The sequence below is a fragment of the Nannospalax galili genome, unplaced genomic scaffold, assembly GCF_000622305.1.
Source record: "Nannospalax galili isolate Female #2095 unplaced genomic scaffold, S.galili_v1.0 scaffold1224, whole genome shotgun sequence".
NCBI lineage: Eukaryota > Metazoa > Chordata > Mammalia > Rodentia > Spalacidae > Nannospalax > Nannospalax galili.
The window spans coordinates 371049-390994 of NW_008351701.1; the positions used below are offsets into that span (position 1 = coordinate 371049).

Here is a 19946-nt window from a genome sequence, read left to right on the forward strand (position 1 = left end):
GGCTGTGCCTGATGAGAAACTTGCCAGCAGAGCTGGGTGTGGTAACACATGCCTGTAATTCCAGCATTTGGGAGGCTGAGGCACAAGGAGATTCAGAAGCTTGAGGCTAGTCTGGGCTACAAAGCAAGACCTTGTCTTAAAACCTAAAAAAAGAGGCTGGAGAGATGGCTCTTGCAGAGGACCTGTGTTTGGTTCTCAGCACCCACATGGCAGCTAACAACTGTCTGTAACTCCAGTTCCAGGGGATCCGACAGCCTCTTCTGTCCTCTGTGGGCACTACATGACATACACTTGCCTACATGCAGGCAGTGCACGCATACACATAAAATAAAAAACAAATATTAAAAAAAGAAAGATATCCAGTACAACCTATCCCAATAAAGTATAGAGAAGACGGCCGAGTGCAAAATGTGGACGATGAGCTCCGGTGCATGGCAATGCTGCAGGTCGCCAGCAGTATTCAGAACCCCATACTCGCAAAAGCAAAAATTTGGAAACACTGCATTCCTAACTTTTTTTGTTGTTGTTTGTTGTTTTTGGACAAGGTTTCCTATAACCCAGGCTGGCCTCAAACTCACTGTAGCCGAGAAAACACTGAGTTCCTGATCCTTCTACCTCCTTACCTGCTAAGTGCTGAGATCATTTGCATGAGTCACCACACCCAACAGTCACATAACTTTTCCTTTAAAATGTAATAATTATCAAAAAAAAAAAAAAGAATGCAATAATTATCATTGTCTTTTTTTTTTTTTGGAGACAGCATCTCCCTATAGCCCCAGCTGGCCCTGCCTCTGCCTCCCAGGTTCTGGGATTAAAGGTGTGTGCCACCATGCCTGGCTTTATTGTTAACTTCTTGCGTGCATAACTTATAAAATTGAGCATAGGTGCATACATACAGGAAAAAAATGTGGGATACACACACATGTACATCTATGTGTGGCATTTAGTATTTATTATCTGTAGTTTCAGGCACCACTGGAGTGCCGTGGAACCTATCTGAGAAGAAAGGCTTCTGTATCTTCATCTGTTTGAAGCTTGACATGGACAAATAGGTCCTACAACCACAAAAGAAAAAAGAGCAGGTCTTTAAGCTCCTTGCCTGTCATTTGGGGTTCCCCAATAATTTAAGCATGAAGGACCCCTTATACTGACACATTTTTAGTTCACAGCCAAAAATTACATTCTTCTCTAATAAATCAACTGCACACCCTAATATCTTGTAATGAAACACAGATGTTTCCCATTTCTATAAGCAACAAATTCACTTTTTTTTTGGGTCTTTTTGAGACAGGGTTTCCCTGTAGCCCCAGCTGGCCTGGATTAGCTATGGAAACCAGGCTGGCCTCAAACTCAGAGATCCACCTGCCTCTGCCTCCTGAGTGTTGGGATTAAAGGCATGCGCCACCACACCCAGCCAACAAATTCACTTTTTAAAAAATTGTTTTTTACTCAGGGTCTCACTATGTAGCCTTGTCTTAAAGAAGGAGAAATTTGCCAGGTGTTGGTGCTGCACATCTTAATTTAATCCCAGCACTCAGGAGGCAGAGGCAGGCAAAACAAGGCCAGCCTGGTCTATATAATGAGTTCTGGACCAGCTGAGGCTACAGAGAGACCCTGTCTCAAAAAAAAAAAAAAAAAAAAGAGAGGAAAATTATTAAACACAAATTGCTGCTATTGAATCAAATCAGGTAATATTTTCCCAGTTAAATAAACACTTACTTGGGAGTCTTACAGAAACGGAAGGGATTTAAGATTTTTTTTAGTTTTTTAAAAAATATATTTTTGTGTGTATATGCGCATGTATTGCCTGCATGTAGGTAAGTGCACCCGTGTTGTCAATGCCCACGGGACAGAAGAGGCTGTCAGATCTCCTGGGACTGGAGTTACGGACAGTTGTTAGCTGCCATGTGGGTGCTGGGATTCGAATCGGGGTCTTCTGCAAGAACAACCAGTGTTCCTAACCACTGAGCCATTTCTCCAGCCCCAGAGATTTAAGATTTAAAATTCCCATTGTGCTAGGGATGGTGGCACCTGCCTACACTCTCAGAACCTGGAAGGCTGAAGCAGCAGGAAAGCCACGAGTTCAAGAAAAGCCTGTTCTACAGCAAGCTTCACAAGCTTCATGGCATATAGCAAGACCCTGTCTCCAAATAACAAAAATTCCCATTTTTTAGCATTTAGTTAAATTGCATCAAAGGTGAAGCAATTTAAGGCCAGCCTGGGCCACAGAATGAGTGCCAGAGAGTGAGCACAAGAGAGAAGTGGTCTCAAAAAGAAGTGTGTGTGTGTGTTGAGTGGAGACATCAGAAAGGGTTAAGAGCAAGAGAGGCCAGCCGCTCCAAAGACTGGGTCCCTTTAATTAAAAAGCCCTTGACAGTCAAGCTGTTGCACACCAAGTACTGTTAAAGCTGAAAGTGGTACATATTTCCCTTTGCTAATATCAGGATTATTGTCATGGCTAAGGTCTCTTGGCTCAGCCCAAAATCTGAGCAACTGGCTGCCAACACTTGACACACAGGACCACTTCCTTTTCCATTAATGGGCTGTCAATTCGTGCACAGGGTAGCCTTGCCTTCACTAATGTTATGCAATCCATTTACTTTCTCTACATTAGTGACTTCAAGTGTACCTTGGAGAGATGCTTCACAATAGCAAATATGGAGCCAGGCCAATTTGAAGCTTGCAAAGACAGAAGAGGTAGCATCTAGGACAAAGTTAAAAACAAAATCTTAGCAGGCACATGTGTGAAGGGGGCTGGAGAGATGGGACCCACTCTCTGTCAATTTGCTGAGGCAGAGGGGCCCTGCTGTGAGAGCTGCCCCCTCCTGGGAAAAAAACCAGTAGGTTGCCTCTTCTCTCCACTGCTACATATTAAGCCTGCAACTGTTTATGCTCAATCTCGGATACATTCTGCTCACCAGCTTCAGAGTTCCAAGTGCAGGTGCCCTCAGTTAATCATCCCAGTTCACTCCAAAGTCACTTCCAGTGGTGAAGGATGTTCTAGGCAGCCAGCCAACAGCAATTTTTTTCTTTAAATCTGCCCCATTTTGATCCCTAAAGACTAGTTTTAAAGTTTGTTTTCTGTTTAAAATATTTTCTTCAAACAAGAAGATAACACTTCTCAGTTTAGAAAAGGAGATGGACTAAAAAGTGAAGAAACAAACTCCTGTAGGTATTGAGGTTCAGGTGGGTGCAGAAGGCAGGAAACAGAGATGAACAATAGAGTCAAAACACTTCAAAGGAAGATATTTTCCAAAAGGTGCTTAACGTTACTGTCCAGGATAAGAAAACCAAACTCACATTCATTTTGAAAAAGCTATTTATTTTCTTTTACATAATATTCCAAATATGTGTCTTACAGATAAGGGTCAATATGAGTTAGAAAACATTCTACTGAAGGAAACCATTTAGACATTGGGAATCATTCTAAATAAAAAAAGCTAACATCCATCTACACAAAGCTATGTTCCACTGGAAAATTTCAGCATCCAAAGTGCAAAGACAGAAAACAACTGTGGCTTTTCTTGCCACATGAAAATATTGACAATCTTAATTGTTAGCTGAGATGTCAAACAGACAGCAAACTGACCTTTACAATAGGCTCTCCTGGACAAAGGAAAAGAGGGCCAGTCACTAGAATGAAAACTTTAGAAGAACAAACTGGCTTTGACCATAATCAACTCCCTAGTCCAGCCAGAGGCCTATTAGAGCCAGAGGACAAAGGAAAAGACGGCCTGTCACTAGAATGAACTCAACTTTAGAAGAACTGGCTTTGACCATAATCAACTCCCTAGTCCAGCCAGAGGCCTATTAGAGACAGATACAAGGCATGGAAATCATAGGATTGTGGTACTTTATACTAAGACCTAACCAATCCAAATGAAAGCTAAGCATACTTGAACCACCAGTGCTGTCTTCCATCCATCCCTCTTCATGCTGGCCATGCGGAGCTCAATTCATAAAGCAGGAAGGGATCAGGCTCTTAGAAGGAGCCATCCTGTAGCATCTGTCCTGCCTTTCCTTACCCTCTCCCTTCTGCTTCTTGTCCTAAGACAACTCGGCTTTACCCAAGAGGTAGAATTTCTGTCATTGTCTAAGTGACACCAAAGGAAAGTCACTCCATGAGTAGTACTTGGCTTTAAGCCAAAAAGATTCCCCTCCCCTCGAAAATCATAACAAATTCCATATTATCCCCTTCTCCCATCTAAAGGCTCCCAACTAGTATAAGGCGCCAACATTATGTTATTAGAGGTAAGAGGGAGATACATAATAAATATAATAAAACCCTCATACACAATTAAACTTTATTTAAAGCATGGAAAATGCTAAAAGTAGTAATGTATATAGGTGGTTAGAGCAGAGCAAGCAGGTGCACCCTCTCTTACTGATAGGCAACATGACTTCACTTGAGGTATGGAGTAGGAAAAAACTTGCCGTGTTGACTTAAGTTGGTGGCAGACTTGCTTTTGCTCCCAAACCTAAAAAACAAACAAAAATTTGAGAAAATAAATTAGAAAAGTAGTCTATGGGCCGTGAGATGGTTCAGTGAGTAAAGGCACTTCGTATATAACCTGGCGAGACCTGAGTCCCAACCCTGCAACCCTCATGGTGGAAGGAGACAGTCAATTCCCACAAGGTGTGCTCTCACCTCCTCCATGCCTGCTGTGGTGTGTGAGGGCGGGGACGGACACATGGACACACACACACACACACACACACCAAACAAACATAATTAAAAAAAAATAGTAATAGTTTGGGGGCTGGAGAGATGGCTCGGTGGTTAACGGCACTGGCTGCTTTTGCAGAGGACCTGGGTTCAAATCCCAGCACCTACATTGTGGCTAACAACTGTCTACAACTCCAGTTCCTGGGGATCTGATGCCCTCTTCTGTCCTCTGAGGGCATTGTCTGACACAGGTATACTTATATACATGCAGGCAACACACTCATGCACATAAAATATAAATCAAAAAAAATTTTTTTTAAATAATAATTTTTAAAAAGGCCAATTCTGCATACCTGGGAGTATTTTTGGAGAGATTATAGAATCTCTGTGATAGGGAGCTTGATAAAGGAGTCTTGACAAGCTGGAATTCAGGAGTGGTCACCGGCCCCAGTAAGCTCACTTCAAACAAAATTCAAACATAACTGTGAGAGAATTGAGGGGGAAAAGAAAGACCAACTGAAGACGGTCAGTTTTAAGCAGACACCTTCTGAAGGTTAGACAGCTAGCAAAGACCCACCGGTCATTTTTATCATCATCTGTAACACACTACTATATCTTTTCAACTATGCAAGCAACTATGAAATGAAGAGTTGGCATTCACTTCCTGATTTAGACCATTCTCAAGCTCCAAACTCCATACACCTAACATTTGAACATCTGGTTTTTATGTATACTAAAAGAAATAATATGCTACCACAAAAAAAACTTTTCATATGCCAGTGAGGTTGGAATAAAACATTCTACTCCTGGCAACATAAATGGCAAATATCTTCTACGAAATTTGATCCTTGGGACTCATGACAGAAGGAGAGAACCAATTTCCTTAAGTTATCCTCTGATCTACAAAGTGTGTAAGGCACCTGTACCCCAGATACAAAAATAAACAAAATGCAACAATTTTTTTAAAAAGAAATCAAATCAGTAAAACACACCAAGAAACATAAAATTGTAGAATTTACTATTAGGGTATATTCTTATAATGCTGATGCAATATTATTTGTATCCTTGAAATACTGAAAAATAGACTGTTTAGCACTAGGGAGGCAGAGGTGGATCTCTGTGAGTTTGAGGCCAGCCTGGTCTATATAGCGAGGTCCTGGAGGTCATTTGTGACTACAGAGAGACCCTGTCTCAAAAGGACAAAAAAAAAAGAAAAAGAATATTTAAGCAAATTATAATTTATGTAAAACTGTCATACGTAATATACTAATATGCTAATATCTAAACTACCACAATGTTACAAACGTCTATCCATAAAGAAAGGGGCACATGGAAACTGAAAACAGCACGGCTGTACAAATTCCGTTCCTGTGAAGATAAATGTAAGGACTTTTTGGAGTGTAGGGGGTTGAGAAAGGCCCAGAATGGCCTTGAACTTGGTATGTAGCCAAGGGTGACCTGAACTCTTCATCCTCCCACTTCCACTTCCCAAGTGCTAGGATTGCAGGTGTGTATCACCACACCCAGCCCAGAAACGTCACATACCTGACCCAAAACAAGGAGAAGGGCACAAGACAGAGCTGAAGAGAACAAGTCCCTGAAGCAGCACAGCACAGGCCTGACCTTTTACATCTGGTGTCCGGGGTGTGCAGCTCCCATTGCCATGCTGCGTGTCAGTGTTCCCTTGTTCCACCATCAGGAACTGATTCCAGTATTCCAGGGGCAGTGAAAGCAGGTGCCCCACCACTGAAAGGCACCAAGTATGTTTGCAGCTTCCAGACCTCAAGGCTTACTTGAATTATTACTTTTTTTCATTTTGTTTTCTGAGGCAGTCTACTCTGCAGACCAAGCTGGCCTCAAATTTATGGTGATCTTCCTGGTTCTGTCTGTCAGAGCTGTGATTACAGACATGCATTACCACACCCAGCATGCAGGGCTTACCTCTCATCATTCTGTTATGACATCACACGGCAGAAGCTCACACAGCTTATATACTTACATGTGTAAATATGTGTTCTCTCTCTCTCTCTCCTCTCCCTCTCCCTCTCCCTCTCCCTCTCTCTCTCCTACCTTGAGTTGATGCTTGATGTCCTGGAACATTGTCACTGGGTCTGGATTAGGCACACCATGGGCAACTATTGTAGGGCCAAAGACTTTAGCTAGATTGGCAATATCCATTTTAGTGTCTGGACTCTGAGCCACTCTAAACAAAAGAGTATTCAATTTAAAAATTTCTTCCTCTCTTAAATGCAGACCAAAATGTAAATTCTACAAGAAGACAACTTATCTCTCGCACTTCCTAACACCAACTCACACTACCTTCTTCTTGGAAAATTCCCTAACTCCCAAAACAAGTTTCTGCTGTACTTACCTCTGCAAATGAATCATGAGGAAGGCTAATGTGTCCCTGTTGGCCTGGGGCAGCTCACTGACAGCCTGGTACATGGCAGCTATGCTGTTGTCTTCATCTGTTATTTCTGTAAATGAAAAGAAAGCACCAAGAGGCCTAGACTTCTTTCCCTTGGCAGTGGGCCTCCAAGTTATCGACCACAAAGTCTCACCTATACAGTAAGCTTCTGAAACTTCTGATTAGGTTCATGACTGCATCAGACTCTGGTTTCATTAACAAGCAGGATACTGGCCAACAGTTCAATATAAGTCAGAACTTCTTAAAAATCACCCTTGCAGTTAGAGAAAGCAGCTGGTAACCCATTTGCTAGGAGGACATACAACTGCAGTAACGGTCATCACAAAGGAACTCGTTTTAAGGGACTACTATGTACCAGGTGCTTTCTTTTTTTTGTTTTTTTTGGGGGGGTACTTTTTGATACAGGGTCTACCTGTAACCCCAGCTAGCCCGGAGCTCACTGTGTAGACCAGGCTAGCCTCCAACTCAGAGATCTGCCTGCCTCTGCCTCCCAAGTGCTGGGATTAAAGGCACGCACCAAAACGCCTGGCCCCCAGGTGCTTTTCTAAGTGTGAGGATAAAGCAAACCAACAGTCCTTGCTTCATGGAATATACATTCTATTGGGAGAGTTGGTCAAAAAGCAAACATGTATTAGGCAGAGAAACATATAATAAAGGAAACACAGCAACCAAGAAGCTAGAAAAGACTAGAGAGAGGGCTCAGCAGTTGAGAGCCCTGGCTGTTCTTGTATAGGGTCTGGATTCAATTCCCAGTACCCACATGGTGGCTAACAACTGTCCTAACTTCAGTTCCAGGGGATCTGACACCCTCTTCTGACCTCTGAGGATATTGCAGGACATAGGTGCACTTATATACATGCAGGCAATACACTCATACACAAAAAGTAAAAATAATAAATACATTTTTAAAAAGCTAGAAAGTAAAGGGATCTATTATTTTTAAATGAGGTGGTGAAGAAAGATGTTTTATTTTTGTTTATTTTTTGAGACTGGGTCTTAGGTAGCCTAGTCTGGTCTCAAACTCATTATGTAGCGAAGGCTAGCCTTGAGCACCTGGTCGTTCCGCCTCTACCTCCCAAGTGAGAGGATAAAGGCATGTGTCACCATGCCTGGATCAGGAAAGGTATTTCTGAGGACAAAATATATGCATAGAAACTTAAAAATGATGGGTAGGAGATGCAGAGATGGTTCAGCAGTTAAGAGCACTGGTTGCTCTTGCAGAGGATTCAGGTTTGGTCCCCAGCACCCACACAGTGGCTAACAACCATCCATACATAGTCCAGTTCCAAGGGATCCAATGTCCTCTTCTGGCCTCCTCAGGCATTACACAACATGGGGGATACTTACATACATGTAGGCAAAACACTCATACACATAAAAAAATCAAAATCAAAATAAATCAAAAACTTTTTTAATGATGGAAAGCGGACAAAAGGGACATCAACTAGCCCGGGCATGGTGGCACACGTCTTTAATCCCAGCACTCGGGAGGCAGAGGCAGGCAGATCTCTGTGAGTTCAAGGCCAGCCTGGTCTAAATAGTGAGTTCCAGGACAGCTGGGGCTACAGGGAGACCCTGTCTCAAAAAGACCAAAAAAAATAAATAAATAAATAAAAAAGGAGGGGGAACGTGAACTAACTTATGATTTAAAAAGCGCACTCCAGCTTCTTATGAAGACCATACTATAGAGGGCACAAAGAGACACAGGACCACCTGTCTGCAGGTTCTTACTAGATTCCAGGGTACATTATTACTCCTGACAAATACGAGACAGGATGATTTTACAAAGCTGCCGACAAGGTCTGGAGTGGAAAGAGAAGAATTAAAGATGGTTCTAATTTCAAAGGAGCAAGCTAAAACTTGACCAAAGAACAAGAGCAACACAACCCTACGAATGCCCTTACAGTTTAAGGAGGAAGAGGACAGGCATGGGGGACATGTCGTTTATTTATTTACCTAACTACTGAGCAGCTACTAAATTCCTGCCTCTGTTATCAGGCAGTAACAAGTGTGAAAACCGCCCAGTCCTGGAAATCATATTAAAGTATAAGACCTGTCCTTACCTGCTGCTTCCATAAAAGCTTTGCTTAGTCGAAAAGTCAGAAGGGGTTCTTTGAGGTTTCAAAGGAAGTCTTTCAGGAGGCTACAGATGGCATGGATATCATCCACTTTGCTGAGTAGGGGTACAGTTTTCACTTTGAGGAATTTCTCTTTCAGTTCTTTTACTGTCCGATCACAGCCCGAGATCCTATATAAGCCTGCCTATTATCAAGACGAGTTACTTTAGAACTTTCCAATTACAAAGAACAAATTCACCACGTCCTAGAGTTGACTTACCTCAGTCAGACCTCTCTGCTCAATCTCATTAACACAGCTGACAACAATAGAGGGAATCATTGGAGAAGTCTGGGACACAAAATCAGCCAACATTCCCTGGAAAAAGGGCCTTAAATTATTATTCACACTATTTAGACCAATAGAGGAAGAACATATGCAAAGAAAACCTCTAATAGTAACACTAGGATGTTATTTCATGTATGTAAGTGCACCATATACATGCAATGCCTGCAGAGGCCAGAATAGGGAATTGGATCCCCCAGAACTGGAGTTACTAGGTGGGTGCTGGGAACCAAATCTGGGTCTTCTGTAAGAGCAGCCAGCGTGCTTAAGCACGGGGACTCTCTCCAGCCCTTTCTGTCAACTTTTAAAATCCTATTCTCAAAGCATACATTAAACAGTCTTGGAGAGCTGGAGGTGGGGCTCAGTAAGTAATGTGCTTGCCTAGCATGGATGAGGTCCTAGTTTCCATTCCCAACATTGCATAAACTGGGTGTGGTAGTGCCTGCCTGGAATCCCAGCACTCTGGGGGTGTGGGCAGAAAGATCAGGAGTTCAAGGTCACCCTAAGCTACAAAGTGAGTTTAAGGCCAACCTCATGTACATGAGGCCCTGCTTCAAAAACATGAAAGATACAAAAACAGGAGTCTTGGTTATTTTTTCTACCTTCACACCATGGCTGATTTATATATACCACACTTCTGCGTGAACAAGCAACAAGACCACCAACTGTGACTAGTTCTATTCTACTCGGTGATAAGAGGAAGCAAGAAATAAATAAATCATAGGTATGGCTTTCAATGTAAGCTAATTTATTACTCTAAGAAAAAAATCTTGCTGGGCATGGTGGTGCATGCTGGGCACGGTGGCACACGCCTTTAATCCCAGCACTGGGAAAGCAGAAGCAGATCTCTGTGAGTTCAAGGTCAGCCTGATTTATATAATGAGTTCCAGGCCAGCTGGGGCTACAGGGAGACCCCATCTCAAAAACAGATCAAAAAATAAATAAATAAATTCACAAATGAAATTGTATGATTTGAGATTTGCTTCAAAATAATTCACTGGAGGCCACTCAGGCAGCTTGGACCAAAGGCTACTCTCAGTCTTAAACAGAGAAGTGTCCCTTACAGTGAATGGACATAAATGCAAAGACCCTTGGCTGTGCAAAATGATGCAAATGAAGGATGGTGGAAGGCTCAACCCTAGACAAGTCATTTATACCATCCCTTGAGGTTCAGAGAACATTGCGGAAGAGGGGGCAGAAGGAATGTAAAAGCTAGTGGATGGGAAGAGCGGCTGCAAAATGCCATCTTGTAGGCATGACATCGTTATGGCAACCATGAACTCAGAGCCTCTGTCTTACTGGCACTGGGTCCACAGAAGTTGGGCCTGCCTAACAGTCAGTTATGGAGAGGGAAGGAATTTACCAGGCCCTATTACATACTGCTGATCTATTGGCAACCAACAGATTCTGGGAGAGGAGAAAGGCACAGTAACCAGATGTATATCCACTAGTGAGCCCACCAGGTTCTGATGGTTAGTCCCAAACACAGGATCACACAGGCAGCCCTAATTAAACTCTGTGGGACACTAAACAAAATAAAAAACTAGTAAATAAGGAAAAGAGATTTGTAGGGAGAAGAGGAGGCTGGTGGGGTGGGAGGGAATTAGAGGAGGACCAGAATACAGAGTATACATGTATGAAATTGTGAAAGAAAAAAGAAACTTGAATCTTGGCTCCATAATTCTGTAACAAAGTAACAAAACCATGTTTAGTAATACAAAGCTCTATTTGTTGGTAACTAAGCAAAGCAGACACCTTCAAAGTATTCTTTACTTTATTTCCAGCCAAAACTACAGTGCAAGCTGAACACAGCATTTCTGTCCATTACTTTAATCTTTTATGTATGTGCTTCATGAGTTTGAACTAAGAACATCCAAAAAAATCTGTCTACTATCTTTTCAGTTTTAAATGTTGGTGTATGAAGCTGGGTGTAGTGGCAAATGCCTTTAATCCCAGCACTCAATCTCTAAGAGTATGAAGCCCGCCTGGTCTACATTGTGAGTTCCAAGCCAGCTGGAGCTACTGGGAAATTCTGTCTCAAAAAAGCAAAAACAAAAAAACCAACCAAACTAAAAGTTGATGTATTAGTGTTGAAAATACAGACAAGAGCCAGACGTAGTGAAGGCAGTAGCAGGCAGATATCTGTGAGTTCAGGTCCAGACTGGTTCACGAAGGAGTTCCAGGCCAGCTGGGGCTACGGGGAGACCCGGTCTCAAAAAGACCAAAAATTAAAAAAGGAAGTGCTAGAACTCTGCTGGGATGCTGCTATCAAAAAAGGCATGGTTTGTCACTGTTAGTCAAATGACACAGCACATGTTCTTTTCATTCATGAACGGGACTTAAACTGATGACTTAAAAATGTATTTACTGGGACTGGAGAGATGACTCAGCAGTGAAGAGCACTGACTACTTTGCAGATGACCCGGGTTCGATTCCCAGCACCCACATGGCAGCTACGAACTGTCCTTAACTCCAGCTCCAGGGGAATCCAAAGCCCTCTTCTGACCTCCGCAGCACTGCACGACACAGGCGCACTCACATACATACAGGCAGTACACTCATACACACATCAAATAAAAAATATTAAAAAAGAAAATTACAAAGGATTTATTTATTTTTATTTGTACAAGTGTTTTGCATGTGTGCCATACAAGTGTGCCACATCTCTGCAATGTCCAAGGAGGCCAAAGGAGGGCACCAGATCCCTTGGAACTGGAGTTGTGGACAGTTGTTAGCTACCATGTGGGTTGCTGGGACTCAAACCTGAATCCTCTGTAAGAGTAGTCAGTACTCTTAACCACTGAGCCATCTCTTCAGTCCCTAAACTGATGATCTAAAAATAAATAGGTGACTTATACTCCATTCTCTGCACCATGCTGGGCCTGTCAGTGGCAGGCTGCGGTCGGGTCTCAGCAGTGGGTGGAACCACAGCCATGATGAAGACTGATGTTAATCCAAAGGCCTATCCCCTTGCAGATGCCCACCTCACCAAGAAATTACTGGACCTTGTTCAGCAGTCGTGTAACTACAAGCAGCTTCAGAAAGGCACAAATGAGGCCACCAAAACCCTCAACAGAGGCATCTCTGAGTTCACGGTGATGGCAGCAGATGCTGAGCCCTTGGAGATCATCCTGTACCTCCTGCTGCTGTGTGAAGACAAGAATGTTCCCTATGTGTTTGTGTGCTCCAAGCAGGCCCTAGGATGGGCCTGTGGGGTCTACAGGCCTATCTTTGCCTGTTGTGTCACCAAAGAAGGCTCTCAGCTAAAGCAGCAGATCCAGTCCATTCAGCAGTCTATTGAAAGGCTCTTGGTGTAGACCTTGTTTTCCTGTCGACCCAGCCCCAGTTGTGTGTTGTATTATCTGTGTTAGTATGCATTTTCAGCAGCTTTCTAAAATATTGTACCACAAAAAATAAATAAAATAAATACAGGGTCTGGAGAGATGGTCCAGTGGTTAAGAGAACTTGCTGCTCTTGCAGAGGACCCAGGTTCTGTTGCCAGCACCCACATGACAGCTAACAACCATCAACAACTCCAGTTCCAGGGGATCCGATGCCCTTTTCTGACATCCTGAGCATTGCACGATACGGTATACTTACTTTTTTTCTTTTTGGTCTTTTTGAGACAGGCTCTCCCTATGGCCCCAACTGGCCTAGAACTTGCTATGTAGACCAGGCTGGCCTTGAACTCACAGAGATCCACCTGCCTCTGCCTCCCTAGTGCTAGGATTAAAGGCGTGTACCTCCATGCCTGGCATAATGTATATGTAGGCAATACACTGATACACATAAAATTTAAAAAAATAGATTAAAAAATTCACTGGATAGAATTGAGAAGAGAATTGATAGTGATACAGAAACCAGGAGTTAGTTATAATAATATGCTTGCTTTTGTGTATGTCTGACATTTCCAAAATAGGAGGAGCAGAGAGTAAGCAAGAGGAGGAGGGAGTAAGGAGTAAAGAGAGGAGAGGAGGACTTTGGTTTAGAAAGATTATTAAACAGAGAGACCCAAACAAAATTCTACCATAAGTCAGCATTTTACCATTTCTATTCATTTTTCATGGAGGGACATTTTATTTGACATCAGTAAGTTTAGAATATAGCTATGATGATAGCTTTGAAAGGCTAAAGAAACAACAAATGATGGCTGGCTCCCATGACTCTCACCTCTCCAATCTTGACAGGTGTTCCCATCAGGGCAGGAATGCAGGGAAGGGGACAGCGTTCCCGACATTCTTGATGAGAGACCAAGCGACAATCTCGACACTTCAGAGACAGCTTGCCAAATTTGATCCGCTTTCCACAGGGAACACAAGATTCAGGTTTAATAACCTAAGGATAAAATAGGACAGAAGCAACAGTGGTATGAATTATGAAATTACTGCCAACCAACATGCATTAAGCACACAGTATGTGCCAAACAACTTTTTAGGCCCATTATACATTTTAATGTATAATTGTCACAAGGATTCTGTAAAATAAGTTTTGTTTTCTTCATTTTAAGAATATCAGGGGCTGGAAAGATGGCTCAAAGGTTAAGGGCACTGGCTGTTCTTGCAGAGAACCCGGGCTCAATTTCTAGCACCCACAATGCAGCTAACAACCATCCATACAGTTCCAGGGGATCAGATGTCCTTATCTGTCCTCCACGGGAATTGCGCAACACAGTGCACTTACATACATGCAGACATAACACTCATAATATAAAATTAATATAATAAATAATTTTTTTTTGGTCTTTTTGAGATAGGGTCTCCCTGTAGCCCCAGCTGTCCTGGAACTCACTATGTAGACCAGGCTGGCCCTGAACTTGCAGAGATCTGCTTCTGCCTCTTGAGTGCTGGGGTTAAAGGCGTGCACCAGCATGCCCAGCAATAAAATATTTTTTAAAAAAAATATTCTATCTTCTATTGTTTTCTTCAATTTCTTTCTTCAATATGCTAAAAACTTTCATTGTAGAGGGCTTTCACCTGCCTAGTTAGGTTTATTCTTAGGTATTTTATTTATTGAAGTTACTGTGAATGGGATTTTTTTTCCCTGATTCTGTATTTTCTCCTCTAGCAGATTCAGACATCATATTTTTTACATCCTGACTATGACAGCATAGAGTGGTTCTACTATTTGATGTTTTAAATGCCTCTTACATTTGAATGTCTACTCCTTTCTCTACATTTGAAGAATAATTTCCTTAAATAGATCCTCTATGGTTTTGCATCTCAGCTCCTTCTTTCCTGTGAATTTTTGGGTTTGGTCTCTGACTTTTATCCAGAGTTGGATACTGTGGTAATGCTTTTTTCCCAGTGAACACAGTACTTCATTACCCTTGTCCTCCCCTGTTGGTGATGTTCCCAGTGTGTTTTCGATTCTTTGAGTTTTTCATTTCCAACATTTCTAGTTGCTTTCTTTTTATCTCAATTTCTCTGCTGTAATTTTCTTCTGTGTTGCTTTTTCATCTATATTGTTGGTTTCTCTCCACAATTTAGCTGGATTTTTCCTGTGTTGCTGTCTTTCCTCTCTAGATCCTGGATTTAACTCATCTGTTTACTTGCATCCTTTCTCAGGCCATTGACTAATTTTGCCAGAAATGCTCTGAAATCTTCATTTGGCATTTTACCTGTTTCAGTAAATTTCAGTTCAGTAGTTGAGGAGTTAGGATCTTTGGATGAGCTATGCTGCCTATTTTTGTCATGTTTTCTGTGCTTCTGTTTTATGATATGTACATGTGTTGGTTTGCGTTTATCTTCTGTATTTAGGGTAGGGGTGCCATCTTATTGATCGAACTACTTGAGGGCTCAATCCCCAGTACCGTTCATAGAAGAGGAAACAAATGGCTACAGCAGCAGCAACATTAAACCACACAAGATACAGAAATAGAATTAAAATCAATTACTGCTCACTAATGTATCACCAAGATCATAGAACTGAAAATGGCAAGCTGCTGTAAGATGTGCAGTGACATTAAAAGTTACTTAGAGGAAGTATGGATAGAGTAAAGAAATTAGATAAAGGCAAGGACAGGGAGAAGAGACACAAGATTAAATTGCTCAGAAGAAAAAGGAGAGTAGAGAACTGTCAAAATAGGCACGTTCCACTAGGCTGACCTCGTGTCTGGAATTTGAATTAAGAAGCTTTCAAAGACTCAACAGTTGGGGCCTGGAGAGATGGCTCAGCGCTTAAGAACACTGGCTGTTCTTGCAGAAGACGCAGGTTCAAATCCCAGCACCTACATGGCAGCTAACAATTGTCTGTAACTCCAATCCTAGGGGATCCGACAGCCTCTTCTGACCTCCGTGGGTATTGCACAACAAGGGTCCAGTTACCTATATGCAGGCAATACATGCATATACATAAAATAAAAATAATAAAATTTAAAATTGATAAAGGTGATGGATGCCTAATTCTGTGGGTATACTAAAACCACTCAGATCCAGGCATTGTGGTTCATACCTGTAATCCCAGCATTCAAAAGGCTGAAGAATGGAGGCTAAAGTATGGAGAGATGGTTCAGTGGTTAGGTGTGTTTGCTACTCTTGCAGAGGACTAGTTTGGTACTCAGCACCCACATAGGGTAGCTCACAAATGCCTGTTACTCCAGCTCCAGGGAATCTGACACCTCTGTCTTCCAAAGGCACCTGTACTCACATGCACATATTGCCCCCTCATACAGACACATACATACAATAAGTTTTTTTTAAAGAAAAAGAGGCTGAAGCAGGAAGATTGTTTTTGAGTTTGAGAGCATCTGGGGCTACAGAGTTCCAGGCCAGCCTAGGGTACAGAGGGGGGACCCTGTCTCCCTGCCCCCTAAAAGGTACATTGTATATGTTAGTTACATCTCAAATAAGATGAAGTATGGCTTAGCACTTAGTAGATAAGTGTTTAGCAAATATTAGTTATTTAAATGGTAACGGACCACTGTTTCAAAGACAGAGAAAAACAGAAGCATCTCAAAGTGGGAAGAAATAAGGGTGTCTTGTTTTACATATATTAAAAAAGTCCTTGCTGGCATTGTACCACCGCGGAGGCAGAAGCAGGTGGATCCCTGTGAGTTCAAGGCCAGACTGGTCTACATAGTTCCAGTCCAGCTAGGGCTATAAGAAGACCCTGTCTCAAAAAGACAAAAAAAGAAAAAAAAAAAAAATTCCCACAGTAAGATCCCCAATATCACACAGGGGAACTTTTTTGAAATGATTTGCTTGATTTTCTTCTAAGACTTATTTTTTTTATATCTAATTATGTGTATGTGTGTTTCTGTATGGGTATCTGCACATGAGTACAGGTGGCCACAGAGGCCAAAGGTGTCAGATCCCCTGGAGCTGGAATTACAGGTGATTGTGAGCCACACCAATATGAGTGTTGGAAGTCAAACTCCAGTCCTCTGCAAGAGCAGCAAGCACTTAACCTCTGAACCATCTCTCTAGCCCCAACATGTTTTATATCTTAAAATGTGAATTACATGGGCTTATGTATCGTTAAAAAAAAAAAATCTGTGTATTTGGAGCCAACAAGATGGCTCAGAAGGTAAAGGTACCTACCGCAAAAGCCTGACAACCTGAGTTCAACCCCTAGAACTCACATTGTTGAAGGAGAACCAATTCCCACAAATTGTTCTCCAACCTTCAGAAGTTAGCCACGGCAAATGCACCCACATAGGAAATTTTTTTTTTAATTGGGCTGCAAGCCAGGGGTGGTGCCGTATCCCTTTAATTCCAGAGACAGAGGCAGGTGGAGCTCTGTGAGATCAAGGCCAGTCTGTTCTAAATAACAAGTTCCAGGCCAAATGGGGCACAGGGAGGTTGTCTCAAGAACCCTCCAACCCCCCTCCCAAAAAAAGACCAGAGGAAAGGGCTGGAAAGAAGCTAAAAAGAAGGCTCAGTGGTTAAGAGCATGTACTACTTTTGCAAAGGACCTGAATTCAACTCCAGCATCCACACTGGGCGCTCACAACCACCTGTAACTCTAGCTCCCAGAGATCCAATGCATCTGGTCTCTGTAGGCACGTGCACTCACATGCACATACAGACATATACACATAATTGTAAAAATAAAGAATGATGGAAGGGAGGGAGGGATGGAAGGAGGGTGGGTGGGCAGGCGGACTGGTGACAATGTTCCAAAATCCCAGCACTTGGGAGACTGAAGCAGGAGGATCACGGGCTAGAGGCCAATGAGGGTTACAAAGTAAGACCCTGCTTCAAAAAACAAACAAATTGCCTAGAAGGATTTACCGTCTCAGAGACAAAGTCATGCAGGTGCATCCCTCCATTAGTCTGTGGTGTGCCTGAGTTGTCTGGCTCAGTTCTTGGCTCCAGCGGCCTGCTGTTCAGAGTAGAGTCACTATTCACAGGTTGTAATGGACCTAAAAAACAATCAAATTGAAGCTTTATTCTAAAAGATTTCTTCCTTCTGAATTTTAATTCCATTTTTAATACAACTAGTAGATTAACAGTAATGGGTAACCATAACCAATATGAACACAAAAAAAAGTTTCCAAGAAAAGCTGCAGCTAGCTACTGCTGGCACAGATCAGGCTGGCAAAAAGGCAAACCATGCCTAACAGATCTCTGACTGGCAGCACACAGGCAGTGAGAAACTGTCTAAATTTCACTCTAAAATTTTACCAGTTGTTTATTTATTTATATTTATTTGGGGGTTTTTGGTAGCCCAGGCTGGCTTCAATGTCACTATGTAGCCCAGGCCACCCTCCAACTCATAATACACCTGTCTCAGCCCCCAAATGCTGGGATTATAGGGGCTGTGCCACCATACCCAGCTCTATAGACAATGATGGATCTTAATCACAAATCCAACAGACCTGATTTCCTTTGACTCCTGGTCCAAGATGGCAGTGTCAATAACAGACACAGCTTCAATGGGCCCACCATCACTAGGAACAGTCACTGTAGTTTTTGCAACTATGGATTCATTCCCCTGAAAGTAAAGTAGTAGTAATGAGAGACTGAGAAACAATTTAGCTTTCTTTCTATTACATGTATTTTCTTTTCTTTCTTTCTGAGGCAGCCTCTAGCCTCAGCTGGCCTGGAACTTGCTACATAGAACAGGCTGGCCTCAATCTCACAGACACCTCCCTGCCTCTGCCTCCAAAGTGCTGGGATTAAAGGTGTGTGCCACCACACCTGGCCACTAACCTCTGGTGTGTTTAAGACCTCAGTTCTCTTGTCCTGTTCTTACCTGGTCTGCTGTAGAGCCACTGGAGTTTTCTTTACAGGCCCAGGAGGGCCATCAATGAACTGCCGGCTGCTGGAGTGCTAGAGAAGGGCAAAAACCAAGAGCTTTAGGGCCAAGTAGACCTGAGGCCTGGAAGACAGGATAACCCAGTCAGACAACAGTAAATAATAAGCAATGTGCTTTCTCACTCCCTGTTCCCACACGAAGAATGAGTTATACAAACACAAAAACACCCTCAGTGCTATAGAAAAAAGGGCCAAGCTTTGGAGAAATTTAGATGACAGCATCAGAAAAGTAGAGCTGTAATCCTGTATCTTTGGAAACACATCAAATAACCTACACAAGTCCACACGGATAGAGCTCTATACCCCATTAAACACATTTTATTCGAAGCTTATATTAGAACACAAAAGTCTTGCATAAAAATTCACATGACAATTCAAACAAACGTATTCTTTTCTACAGTATGAATAGAGGTCGCCCAAACCAGTGAAATAAACCAGAATCCTGCTGAGTCACTATCTCAAGGACTATCAACACTGCCCCTACAGGACTGGTGAGGTGACTCAATGGGTAGAGGTGTTCGCTGTGCAAGCCTGACAAACTTGAGACCAACCACCAGAACTCACAGTGGAAGGAGAGAATTGACTTCCATGAACTGCATAACATGTGCACGTCTGCATTCACATGCACATAAAATAGTAATAATATTGCCCCTACAGCATAAATTCATTTCTATTAGGTGTTTTGCTTTTTATATTATATGTTTAACAATGGCTAGAGTAACATGTCAGGAATATTATTTCATGGCTAAATTTCCTTAAGAAAATTATTACTAGGTTTGTTTTGTTTTGCTTGTTTTGGTTTTTTGAAATAGGGTATCACCTGGGGCTACAGGAGACCCTGTCTCACAAAGAGAAAAAAAGAAAAAGAAATATGGTATCAAATACAGTGTCACTGGTCTCACACTTGCTATGTAGTCCTGGCTGGCCTCAAACCACATTAGCGGTAGGATCACAAGTATGAGACACAATATCAGACAAGAAAATTCTTTTGTTATTTTATAAAAAGTAGAACATCTGGGCCTGGTAGCACAGGCTTGGAATCCCAATTACTTAGAAGGCTGAAGGGGAGGATCACAAGTTCTAGGTCTGCCTACAGACATCCTTGGGCAACTTAGTGAAAATCTGTTTCCAATTTTTTCTTTTTTTTTTTGGTCTTTTGAGACAGGGTCTCCCTGTAGCCCCAGCTGTCCTGGAA

At 42.3% G+C, this 19946-nt stretch overlaps 1 protein-coding gene and 1 pseudogene across 1 annotated transcript in view; one reads left to right on the forward strand and one right to left on the reverse strand.

Moving 5' to 3' along the window:
- Nucleotides 1-3721: 3721 nt before the first annotated feature.
- Racgap1 (Rac GTPase activating protein 1) overlaps nt 3722-19946 on the reverse strand; it is a 36338-nt gene continuing 20113 nt past the window's right edge. The window contains 13 exon segments of the mRNA XM_029553881.1: nt 3722-4478; nt 5020-5125; nt 6290-6413; nt 6737-6869; nt 7038-7143; nt 9158-9356; nt 9432-9527; nt 13665-13829; nt 17726-17856; nt 18313-18344; nt 18346-18428; nt 18690-18712; nt 18715-18766. Coding sequence (XP_029409741.1) covers nt 4403-4478; nt 5020-5125; nt 6290-6413; nt 6737-6869; nt 7038-7143; nt 9158-9356; nt 9432-9527; nt 13665-13829; nt 17726-17856; nt 18313-18344; nt 18346-18428; nt 18690-18712; nt 18715-18766 — 1326 coding nt within the window. The 3' untranslated portion in view covers nt 3722-4402.
- LOC103746539 lies at nt 12086-13002 on the forward strand (annotated as a pseudogene).